General features: G+C 42.3%; 1 protein-coding gene across 1 annotated transcript in view; it reads right to left on the reverse strand.

Annotated features, from left to right (window-relative positions):
• sorcs3a (sortilin related VPS10 domain containing receptor 3a) overlaps positions 1-12,723 on the reverse strand; it is a 257,955-nt gene that overhangs the window by 152,662 nt on the left and 92,570 nt on the right. Inside the window, exon 2 of the mRNA XM_075463343.1 lies at positions 3,818-3,885. Coding sequence (XP_075319458.1) covers positions 3,818-3,885 — 68 coding nt within the window. The remainder of the gene's footprint in view (positions 1-3,817; positions 3,886-12,723) is intronic.

The raw sequence follows: 12,723 nt of genomic DNA on the forward strand, positions 1-12,723 counted from the left end.
AACGGAGCATTCTCCATCGCGTTGTTTCATTCTCTCCGACGGCAACAACAACAGTAATATCGTCTCCTTTGACTTCCGGGTCACGACCCCGGGAAAAAATCTCAAGCATGCGCAGAACGCAAAGTCTAATTCACCACGTGCTTCACCGTCTACAAGCAGGTTTAATGTGACTTTCAACCGAGTTATCTCGGGGTCTTAATCCGACCGCGAGTAATCCGATCCAATTTCTTGTCAGATTAAGGTGAATTTAATTACTCAGTCTCATTTAATAATCCAATCCTTTCAGTGCCATGTAACTCCACTCATTGACTTAGGGCTGAGTTTGCCCATTGTTGGAGAGTGTGCGTGTGAGCGGGTCCCCGCTTCGTCATGGACACGTGATTGGTGGCGCTGCGCGTGTCTACCATCCTGTTGGCTGTGGTTCAGCAGTCATGTGGGATATTTCCTGTGGATTGTTGATTTTTTTTTTTTTTTTTTTTTTTTTTTTTTTTTTTTTTTTTGTCCCATTTGCTCAATTTTCAAGTAAAATTCTTGTTGAGCAAACACCACTCCTATAATTATTTCTTCCCTATTTTCAGGGGCATAACATGTGTACTTTACCCTACCCTTGTTTTATCAGTTGAGGACCTATGAGTCTGACTGTGTACCAAATATCTGGGTTTAAGTCCTACTTCCAGGTGATCCTGAGTAACCGTTAATTACAACTGTCCAGGGAATTAAATATTTAATCAACATCAAATATAGGACTCCATATTGTTGATATTCAACTTTAAAACCACAAGTTATTAAAACTATAGAGAAGAAATCTTAAAAAATAAAAAATGTCGCTGTAAAAATTATGAACTCGCCCTTTAAAAAGTGTTTAAGAATTCATCCTGTGTTGCGGTAAGTGTAACTGTCCTCCCACAGAAGTTTTTCCAGCTACATTCAGTTCACATCATGTTGGTTTTCCTCTCTCCCTGAGGCCACATTATACTCTGTGCCATCTGTGTTGGGTATGACAGGACATATGTTTGGGGGAGTTTGTTCAACAGGGGTTCATAAAAGTAAAAAGTTATCTTATTTTAGGAGAATGCAGGAGCTTTCTTTCTCCCCCAAAGTTTTTGTAGTTAATTAGATAGATACACAGATGAAATCATATATTTGAGGGGAGTTATGTACGCAGATAGTTTAGAAATGCAGACAGAAAACTTCAGTCATTTCATCATCTAAATGGTACATTCAGATTATTTTATCTGCAGCTCTGCTCCTTCTTACTGTGGGTTATCAAGGAACTGAATTTTCTTTGCACTTATTCAAACACCAAAACACAGCTCCAGAGACGCCGTCTAAATGGCATCTCTCATTATTGTCAAACCACCACTTCAAGCTGGGCACAGAAAGCAAACTTATGAAGTGCAGATAGTTTGTGCTTTGAAAGACTGCTTCTTTCTGTCTTTGAGATTTCTGAGATCACAGAAGGAATGTTGTTTGTTTCTCTTTTGGCAAATCGTGAGAATGGTGCAAAAGCAATGTGGTGCTGAATGCTCGTCCTTGAGCCGCATACAAGTCACTCTTGCTCTCTTTTCGCTTTCACTTTCCTGACTCCTACTTTCCACACATAGGCATATTTTCATCACATGTTCGCACCTTTATCTGCAGCATTAAGCCAGTGAACCTGTGAAGTCTAAACTTGGCCAACCCTAAATAAGAACAATCTGACTGCATGAACCAGAATGACCAGGCAGTTTTAGTGTCTAAACCAACGAATAAACTGCTGCCAAGCAGTTGTGATGCAACCAGACTGTTAGTGAAACACTGAGTGAAGCCAAAGTATAGAAGTGAGTGTTTCACCACCCCTGGCAGCTGCCTTAGGAGGATCTTTTGCTTTTCTTAAGAAATTACCCCAGAAAGACATTGACAAATGGCGTGCTTTTGAAGCCTTGAGACTGTAAATGTGGTGCTGTTGACCTTCTACATTTTATGGTTATGTTTATGCATTCAGCAGACGCTTTTATCCAAAGTGACTTACAAATAAGGATAAAATATCAAAGCTAACAATAAGCTACATAGAAGGAAACCACAAGTCAGACTCTATCGGAGGTGACAGTGTAGATGTAGAGTGTCGGCATAGAGGGAAGTACAGGGTAAATGCAGGATAGGAGATGCTCTCTGAAGAGCTGGGTCTTCAAGAGTTTCTTGAAGATATTCAGGGACGCCCCTGTGCTGGTAGCGCTCGGTAGGTCATTCCACCATCGTGGAACGACACATGAACAGAGTCTGGATTGTCTTAAGCGTGGTGTAGGCACTGCTAGATGACCGGAGTGACCGAGTCGTGACATAAGCCTTTGGGAGAGCATTCAGGTAGATGGGAGCCGTTCCATTAAGGACTCTGTAGGTTAACATCAGTGAGTTGAATTTGATGCGGGCGGCTAGGGGTAGCCAGTGGAGCTCAATGAACGTGTGCTTTGTTAGGCTGATCGAAGACCAGACGCACCGCCGCGTTCTGGGGCATCTGCAGCGGTTTCACAGCACAGGCTGGGAGACCAGTTAGGAGAGCGTTGCAGTAGTTAAGGCGGGAGATGAGCATGGCCTGCACCAGGAGCTGGGTGGCGTGTTGGCTTAGGTACGGCCTGATCTTTCTCATGTTTAGCAATGCGAAGCGGCATGATCGAGCAACGGAGGTAACATGATCTTTGAAGGTTAGTTGGTCATCAATCATGACACCCAAGCTTCTAGCTACCTTTGATGGAGCAAGAGATAGGGATTCAGTTTGGATGCAAATGCATGTTTGGTTTGGCTGGAAAGACAAGCAGTTCAGTTTTAGAGAGGTTTAGTTGGAGGTGATGGGCTTTCATCCATCTCGATATGTCAGAGAGACAGTTTGAGATTGGTGCTGAGACCGTGTGGTCATCAGGTGGGAATGACAGATGGAGCTGGGTATCGTCAGCATAACATTGGTATGAGAACCCATGTGATGGGATGATCTGGCCCAGTGAGGTGGTGTATATGGCAAAGAGAAGAGGTCCCAGTACTGAACCTTGGGGGACCCCTGTGGCGAGGTGGTGCGCTGCAGAAGTGTGACCAAGCCAGGACACTTTGAATGACCCACCAGTGAGTTTTGTCCCAACAGCCTTATGTTTTGACGTAGTTTGACGTAGACTCTGGGCCTCGTCATTGTTGCTAAGCTATAATTTGGCAAATATTTTTCAGGGCAATTTTGCCCCTGAGCTGTATGAGGGGCCCACCCATCCTAAAGTACAGTTTCTCTGAACATATTACAGCTAGACCAGGACAGACTCAGTCATTTGTGTGTCAGCTTCCTGAGAGTAAGACAGACGGATAACACTTTGTGTCTTTCACAACCCAGATTTGAAAATGGGTCATGTAGCTTCAACTCATCAGGGATGTGTTACCCATCCTTCTGCTGATCTACCCTTCCACTTTACAAGCACTCTCTTTGTTTTGCAGGTGTTTGTGTTTGAGTGTGTGTTTATTTTAGCTCCAGCTGGGGTAAAGAAAGTACATTTGATTATATGGAAAAGCAAGGCCGTGGACAACAGGTATGACCGTGCATGATACCAGAACATGATGTATGAATAAGAGCTCAGAGTTGTATGAGAGACTGAATGAGAGTGAAAAATAGAGGAGCATTTCATTTTGGGGTTTATAATAAGTCACATTTCCTGTTTAATGTGACAATAAACTATCAAATTAGTTGAACATGTCAAGCATTCAACATGTAAAGCACAGATTCACTGTTTGAGGCTAATTCCACTTCCTGGTAGAGCTACATGAAGACCTGCATCTAAATATTTTATATATATATTTTACTCACCTCCAGAGTGTGCTTTCTGTGACGCTGCCAATGTGAAAGTCATAAAGTTTGGTAAGAATCAGGATCACCTGCAAAGACATGGAAATTCAACATTACAATCTCTTTTTAAAGTGAATAACAGCCAAAACAATCTAATCCCAGGTTTATATCATATTCTTCACCAAAATACCCATAAATGAGGGAGTTCAGCTATTTTGGATCCATGTTTCCGAGTGATTTAAAGATGGTAAATCAGTTGATTCCAACACTAACACATGAAGAGCTGGACTGTTGTCCAATGATAGTTAACTACTAACAAATAAAAAGCAACAACTGACAATTTAGGAAGGCCATTTGCCTTTCTAAAAAGAACTGGATGAGACAAGCAGTGCCCAACACATTTCCAAACTCTAAATAAAATGCAAAAACACCAGTTTTCAAAATATTCTGTAACAAGAAAAAATAAACTTTGAAAAAGTCAGTGCTGGGAGAAGTTTCTGTGTCAGTGCATTATTAATTTAAACTAGTTTAATGATTTTACGAGTAGAATATAGCAAACTATACATCAAATACTAAATATCAAACTTAAGTACTTAAAATCTAATTAGGAGTCTTTAATTATGAGACCGTAACCTGGATAACCAGGTAACCAAAGGTTTAAATTGCAGATGCCCCTGAGAATAACCTTTGTAAAATACTGAAATATTGACTCTAGGGCTGCCCCTCGTTTCTGTTTGAAAACCATCCTGTTTGTGGTTTTCATGGACAGGATCTCAAGGCGTAGGAGAGGAGGGCGTCTGGTCTGGGAACCTCAGGGTTCCGCTTTTTGCAGATGATGTGGTTCTGTTGACTTCTTCAAGCCACGACCTTAAATGCACACTGGAGCTTCTCGCAGAGAGTCAGCTCTTCTAAATTTGAGGCCATGGTTCTTATCTGGAAGAAGGTGGAATATTCCTTCTTTGTTGAAGATAAGTCCCTGCCTTAGGCGGAGGAGTCGAAGTTTTTACGTATCTTGTTCCCGAGCGATGCCATGTTTGGTCAGCAGTAACAAAGGCGCCACTCCGGTCTGTTGTGATGAAGAGGAAGCTGAGCGAGGCAAAGCTTTTAATTTAGTGCTTCAACTTCATCCCAACCGTCACATATGGTCACAGATCTGGGTGGTGACAGAAAGAATGAGGTCATAGAAACAAAGTGCTGAAACGGGTTTCCTTTGGAAACAGATGGGGGGAGGAGCTCCTCCATCCAGAGGGAGCTCGGAGTAGAGCCGCTGCTTCTCTGCATCGAAAGGAGTCAGCTGAGTTACTTTGGGCATCTTGTTAGGATGCCTCCTGATCGCCTCCATTTGGAGGTTTTTGGGTACGTCCAACCAGGAGGAGACCCAGAACTCGCTGGAGGGATTATGTATTCCTTCCGGCTTGGGAACACCTCAGGATCCCCCAGGACGAGCGTGAGAGTATCACATGGGGAGAGAAATGTCTTGGTTTCCCTCTTGGACCTGTTGCCTCCGCGACCCGACCTTGGATAAGCAGAAGGCCTATGGCCCACAACATGAAAGGATCACATAGTTTGATCATCTCAACTTTCTGAGATAATTAAACTTGTTATCTCAGGGGCGCAATGTATCAATAGTTAATCAATATTAGGTTAACACATGAAATTACAGATAGATTACAAAGGCATTTTGACTTATAATTTGATTCCAAAGTTAATAAGAACTGCATTCACTTTGATGAAGTTCTGCTTTTTTGCACCTATAGTGCTGGCACAGGTGCAGAAGTGGAACGGTCCTTATTAATACAGTAGAAACCGCTTATAGTGGTCACGGATATAGTAATCGGATATAGTAATTCGTTTATAGTAATCAAGAAATCCGCTTATGTTCATTTTTGGCCATTTTATGAATGTAAACATGTGCAAAAATCATTTTAAAACTACGTGTAGCTATTTTATTTTGATTCCTTTCTGGACGTCTGCTTCTGCCCTATGCTTCTGCCTCGCTAGCTAACGTAACGAGTTGACACCGGGCAGCAAGCGCGCGAATCATGGCTGGAAAAAGGAAGTCATTTTCTCTGAATGAAAAACGTAGTCTCCTCGAGGCGTATGACAAATTACCAAAAACGAGCCAACGAGATGCTGTGGCGAAGCTTGGCATTCCTCAGGCTACCTTGTGTAGTCTAATTAAGCAACGAGAGACAGTCATGAATGCTAACGACGGAAAAAGAAAACGACGGCGGACTGCACAGTACTGTAATTAAACTTGCATGATAATAAAATTCAGTAAATGCTGAAGCTATCCGTTTCATTTCATTTTTCTCATTGAAAAACGATACAAATGGCATTTAGATGACATTCTGCATAAAAAAATAAGTGAAATACCTGTACTGTAATACAAATTCGGTTTTAGTAATCAACCGCTTATAGTGTTCAAATTGGCTCTGGACCAACGTGATCACTATAAGCGGTTTCCACTGTACACCTAGAGCAGCACCAAGTGTTTGTTTCAGTATCACACGTCATTTTGTTGTCATACATCATTCAGCAATGATTTTCCCTGTTTTCCTGACATCACGCAGCCTCGGTTAGTTTCCGAACTGTTTTCTTTTACTCAAACACAGACGTTAGCCCTGCACAGCAGGACTGAAGCTGGGCTGCCCTGCATCTTTCAGTTGAATCGATCATGTTCAGCTGCCATTCTTTTTTTTGTGAGCTGTTGCTGTCAGTTTCAAAACTTCCATGTGAAAAATCTTGGACAGTAAATGTATGTTCTGTAAAAATAAGTGAGCCGTAACCACTTCAACGGCACAGCACCCTCAGGGACAACCAACATGTGCACCTGGCTCCTCCCACTAATGTCGCTAAGAACCGAGCGGCATAGATGAATGGAAGTGGGACTGAATGCCAAACAAACGCTTTCTCATCGTCCTCTAAAGCCAGAAAGATTTAATTTGGGTAGTTTTTACAGGAAGCATAAATAAAACATTTGTTAGCCGTTAAAAAACAACTCCAGAAAAAGGCACCCAGAAGGTGTTGCAGTTAATGGAATTTTACACATCCTGTGAATGGTACATGCTTGTTAAAGGGGAACTGCGGTATTTTCAACATTAAGCCTCTTTTCTAAGTCGTCTGCAATGTTTTAGAACCCCCCTCACCGCTTTTTTGATGTTTACTGCTGTCTCCGGTATTTGCCTAATTTTGATTCTTCTCAACCTGCTTCAGAATGGCAAGTCATGCGCATGTCCTAAAAGGTCCGTAAAAGCACCATAAACATCCGTTTTCAAAATAATCAACTCACCGGAGTGGTTACTGGTGTGCACTGGTAATCCATATCAAATTTCGTGGCGAAAAGTTGCTTCTGTCGTGTTTTATTTGACATTTTGTACTGGATGTTCATTGATATTACTCCGCCACCGCTAAGAAAATAGTGCGAGCATGAACGAGCTGCCAAATAAAACACGACAGAAGCAACTTTTCGCCACGAAATTTGATATGGATTACCAGTGCACACCAGTAACCACTCCGGTGAGTTGATTATTTTGAAAACGGACGTTTATTGTGCTTTTACGGACCTTTCTAGACATGCACATGACTTGCCATTCTGAAGCAGGTGGAGATGAATCAAAATTAGGCAAATACCGGAGACAGCAGTAAACATCAGAAAAGCGGTGAGGGGGGTTCTAAAACATTGCAGACGACTCAGAAAAGAGGCTTAATGTTGAAAATACCGCAGTTCCCCTTTAATGGCTGCAACAAAATAACTTCTGCTAATTTGAATTTTCTCTTATCAGCTCTTAAGAAAATACCACAAGGTCCAGAAAGGGACAAATTAGCATGTTGGGAGGCTAATTACGCCAGTTTCTCACTCAGGATGGAGTACACTTCCATCCTCCCCCCTAAGGAAAAGTCTCTGGTTCCCTACTTTGCTGTCTGCTTTTCAGGAGAGATGATCAGCTGATAAACATTGTACAGGTGCTCATGGAAAATCACAAGATGCTGTGTGTGAAAGCCTACAGTTTATTTACTAAGCATGTGCCCTTTGACCTCATCTCTCTACGGAGAAATTTCATTTCAACAGGAAAAGAAACAAATCCCCATTTTATGAATATTACTCATCACATTAGATTACTCTTATCTTGTTGAAGTGTGTCCGACACAGCAGATGTTCCAAGTCTTTGGGTTGTATCTGTTGTCTTTTTAGCTAATAATTTTGGATCGAACTCCCCATGAGAAAGGTTGACTTCAGTTAATTCAAATTAATCCCATCATGATTTAAATGAGCTTTTAAAATATCCCACAATGGACTGCAGTCACTGTTGGAATATCCAATGTTCATCACACACATTGAGATTCCAGTGGAACGTGGAAGTTTGAATTTCTGCATTACCAAAAGGAAAATTTCAAACAAAACCCCCTACCCCCTAAAGTCTCATTTCTGACTGGGAAGGTTGGAGGAACCTGATCCGTCCCCCACCTGAAAGTCCAACATGGCTGCCGCCCACGGAGCCGCATTGATAAAGTGTTCATCAGTGCTTGTAGCTGTTTGTATTGGTTTAAATTAGTCGCACTGACAACAAGCACTGCCTCGTTTACATGAGAAAATAAACTGTTTAATGTGCTGTTACCAACTTTAAACGTTCATCATAGTAAGCACATCCTTCTTTGTTTTCAGTCTCAGAAGCCAAGCTCCAACTTCCAGCTTCCAACACAAGAACTACTGATTTAGTCTGAGTTGATGAATAATGGCTTCACAACATTTTACTGTTTGTTGTAGTATGACTTCATCAAATGATGATGTATTACACACACACAATCTCATTAACTTCCATGTGTTTTATTACCATTCTCTTTTCTGCTGTTTTTAAGGCAGCCTAAAAGGTTTGACTTTAGTCACTTGGCTTGGAGGAAATCAAACTGTGTGAAGAACCAGTGCCTTGGCGTCTTCGGGCCCTCATAAAGCTCTCTGGCCTGCAGACTTCCTGCGACCTTTCCACCTCGTGCTGAGCCTCATTCTCTGAACAAGCCAGCCCCTCACCAGGGACCCTGGATGGTACTTGTGGGAAGATGAGCCACATGCCAGAGGGATCCTCCCACGAAGAGTGTGAACACACGGTTCAGGCCGACAACGACTGCAATTCCAGGGATGAGACGGTAAGAGGAGAATGGATTGTTGCCATGCAACCTCACCGAATACCAAAATGGGATCTCAGTGTGTGTTCTCTGTTTTTCTTTGTCACTGGGGAAGCGAGTCTCTCTCAGAGAAAGAGTGCTAGTGTCAGCCTCTCTGATGTGTGGTCGGCTTTGCTCTGAAGGGGGGGGCTGAGACACTGTCACATACATGATTCGCCTCATTCCCTTATGATGGTCTGAATTTCAAATTCACATCGGACACCAGCTGAAACACAGAGTCCCTTCAAACATGCCTTGAGATAATGTTAAAATACTCCTTTTCAGTCAACCATAAAAGCCTCATTTAAGGAATGTTTAGGTAGATGGGAGCCGTTCCATTAAGGACTCTGTAGGTTAACATCAGTGAGTTGAATTTGATGCGGGCGGCTAAGGGTAGCCAGTGGAGCTCAATGAACGTGTGCTCTGTTAGGCTGATCGAAGACCAGACGCACCGCCGCGTTCTGGAGCATCTGCAGCGGTTTCACAGCACAGGCTGGGAGACCAGGTAGGAGAGCGTTGCAGTAGTCAAGGCGGGAGATGAGCATGGCCTGCACCAGGACCTGGGTGGCGTGTTGGGTTAGGTACAGCCTGATCTTTATTATGTTTAGCAATGCGAAGCGGCATGATCGAGCAACGGAGGCAACATGATCTTTGAAGGTTAGTTGGTCATCAATCATGACACCCAAGCTTCTAGCTACCTTTGATGGAGCAAGAGATAGGGATTCAGTTTGGATGCAGATGCATGGTTGGTTTGGCTGGAAAGACAAGCAGTTCAGTTTTAGAGAGGTTCAGTTGGAGGTGATGGGCTTTCATCCATCTCGATATGTCAGAGAGACAGTTTGAGTGAATTTCAAATTCACATCGGACACCAGCTGAAACACAGAGTCCCTTCAAACATGCCTTGAGATAATCTTAAAATACTCCTTTTCAGTCAACCATAAAAACCTCATTTAAGGAATGTTTAATGCATCAGGCCGACTGTGTTTCTGGTTATTTACATGCCTGTTCACAAGTCTTCATGACATTTATTCAGCAGACAGCCAGCGTGATGGAAGGACAAATCTTTGACAGGGTATTCGTATCTCGAGTACTCTCTCCCCATTTTGAATCCCCACTTGACTTGCAATTATTGAATCAAAATGTCAGTCACATTGCACTTGCATTAGCCGTGTTGCCTAAGCAATTAACTAAGTGTGGTGAAAACATATTATTAGCATAACTGAATGCCCCTTTCTCTTCAAAGACCAAGTCAAAGTGCCAAACCCAATTCTGAATATTGCTTCAGCTCATTGCATGTTAATGAGTGTTAATGACTTTTTGGAGGAAAAAAACGCTCGGCTCTTCTCTTCGCAGAGCAATAGTTTAATTGTGATCATGACCTGGTGAGGCATCATCTTCAATGTCAGGTAACAGCACACGGCAGCAAAGAAAGGCCGCCGAATTAAAACTGGCTGCTCGTGGGTTTGTTCCTGCTGAGTGGGACAAAAGTTTCAGCTGAGGCTGCTGCACCACTAATGCCTGAAATAAAACCATTCAAGCAGATTTAACAACAAATATCTTTTAAAACAACAATATTATCGCACCTTGTGATATAACATTAGCTATGTTTTTGCTTTAAAATTAATTTACCTCTGCTGTAAGAGCGAAACAGTTTGAAATTAACAGATCAAAGCAAAAGAAAAGATTTCAAATTTTATGCCATTTTACCTAAACAAATGGTTGGACATTTTTTGTTTTTAGGCTCAAGTGATTTAAAAAAACATCTGCTTTGCATGCTAGCTTCGAAACAAAAGCCTTTTATGCCTTTGACTCCACATCACAGTGTTGGCAGTCTGAGAGCAGGCTTTTAGCAGTCTGCGTACATCTAGACAGTCGACACCAAAATGGCAGCAGGAACTGATCATTATCTAGAAGTGATTAAGCTTCCCCGCCTCTCGGTAGCATGTCAACAGCAGAGCAATTACTCTTTCAACTGACGAAAGCTGTTTGTGTGACACAATGTCAACTGGCAGCTCTGTTGCCACCAGTTGACAAGTCTAAGAAACGCTGAATGCTTCCATACAAACTGCTACGGCAGCGATGGGAAAACATATTCATCGATAAATTGGTAAATAAAACAGTTAGATTTCTTTCAAATAACTGCGCGAATCACACAAGGAGACGAGTAAAAGAGGGAGACACAAGGGGAGATTGTCTTCCTCTGTACATATCCATTCGAAATGTCTGAAATGGTTTCGATATTTGCTAAATTTAAGCAGCTTTCTTCATAACAAACCACTGGATCCTGGGGAGTTCTGAAGCTGTGACGCTGGGCAGAGGATTGGTCCACCTGTCGAGGCTTTTTGCAACATCTATATTAGGACTGGGCGAGTTAACTCGTTATTATCGCGTTAACTCGTTAGTTATTTAACGCTGATGAATATTTTATCGCGCATTGACGTAGTTTTAAAAAATAAAATTTGGGGGGGGGCTTTTGTGCCTTTAATGGATAGGAAAGTTCAGAGAGACAGGAAGCAGAGAGAGGGGGAATGACACGCAGTACAAGGCTGTCCGATGTGGGACTCGAACTGGGGCCAGCTGCAGTGAGGACTGTAGCCTCTTTTACATGGGGCGCCTGCTCAACCCACTAAGCCACGGACCACCCCTGTTTTATTGTTGTAAAAGTCTGTTGCTCACAGGCTTATATTTTGTAAAAGTCTGTTGCTGTCTGCTGCAGAACCGGAAAATAAAGTAATTGGCGGATCCACCAAACATGGAGAAGGGTACGGAACTTTTACTCGGCCATTTTCATTTTAAAGTTCTTCCAGACGGCGGAGTCGACAGAACCAAAGTCATCTATAAACACTGCCAAGTTGAATTGTCTTCTCACCGTAGTAGTTCCAGTCTAAAATATCACTTAAAGGCAAAACACACAACTGATACCAGCAAGTCATTCAAGGAAACAGACAGTGGAGCGAGGCTTCTAGTAGAGCGAGGCTTCTACTGATGTTAAAAGTGTGTTTGCATAACAAATGTTATGGCACTTTCATTCATATGGCAGCAGTGTTAATTTCGTCAACCAGGACGATGACGAAAATGTTTCGTTAACGCCCCTTTTTTCCGTGACGATGACGAGACGATGACGCATAAAATTGCTTCCAGAAAATAAAAATATGACGAGAATAAAAAATGATTTTCGGTAACGAGACTAAGACAAGATGAAATTTACAAGCCATGGACGAATGGACATTAAAAAATGTAATTGTTTATAATTAATTTGTAATTTGTAATTGTTAATATAAGTGTTTCTTGAACTTCATAGAAGATTACGCGCTGTTGCCCTGTTTGTCCCTGCACGGCGCTAGTTGAGTTTAGGCCTTTCCCATGTCAAGTAACGTAGCCGGTAGCTAGCTATAACTTAACCGTAGGTAGTTCAACTTTGTAGTCCAGTCATGGCGTCGGTTTGTTGGAGCTGGGGGAAAACAACGCCTGGATTTATGGAGCCATTTCGTTTACAACGCGAAGGACAACAAAACAACCTGCATGATAATGATTGATCATGCCGCCGATGCTGGTGGTGGCCAAGATGTCTGCACAGTGTTATATAAATAAAATAGAGAAAAAGAGAAGCAGTGTGTGGAGAAGTTTTATTCTGTACAGTGTGATATATGTTAAAAAGAGAAGCAGTGTGCAGAGAACGTTTATTCTGTACAGCGTGATATATGTTAAAAAGAGAAGCAGTGTGTGGAGAAGTGTGCGATTAATCGTAATTAATCAGGGATATA

Source organism: Odontesthes bonariensis, chromosome 4, assembly GCF_027942865.1.
Source record: "Odontesthes bonariensis isolate fOdoBon6 chromosome 4, fOdoBon6.hap1, whole genome shotgun sequence".
Taxonomy (NCBI): domain Eukaryota; kingdom Metazoa; phylum Chordata; class Actinopteri; order Atheriniformes; family Atherinopsidae; genus Odontesthes; species Odontesthes bonariensis.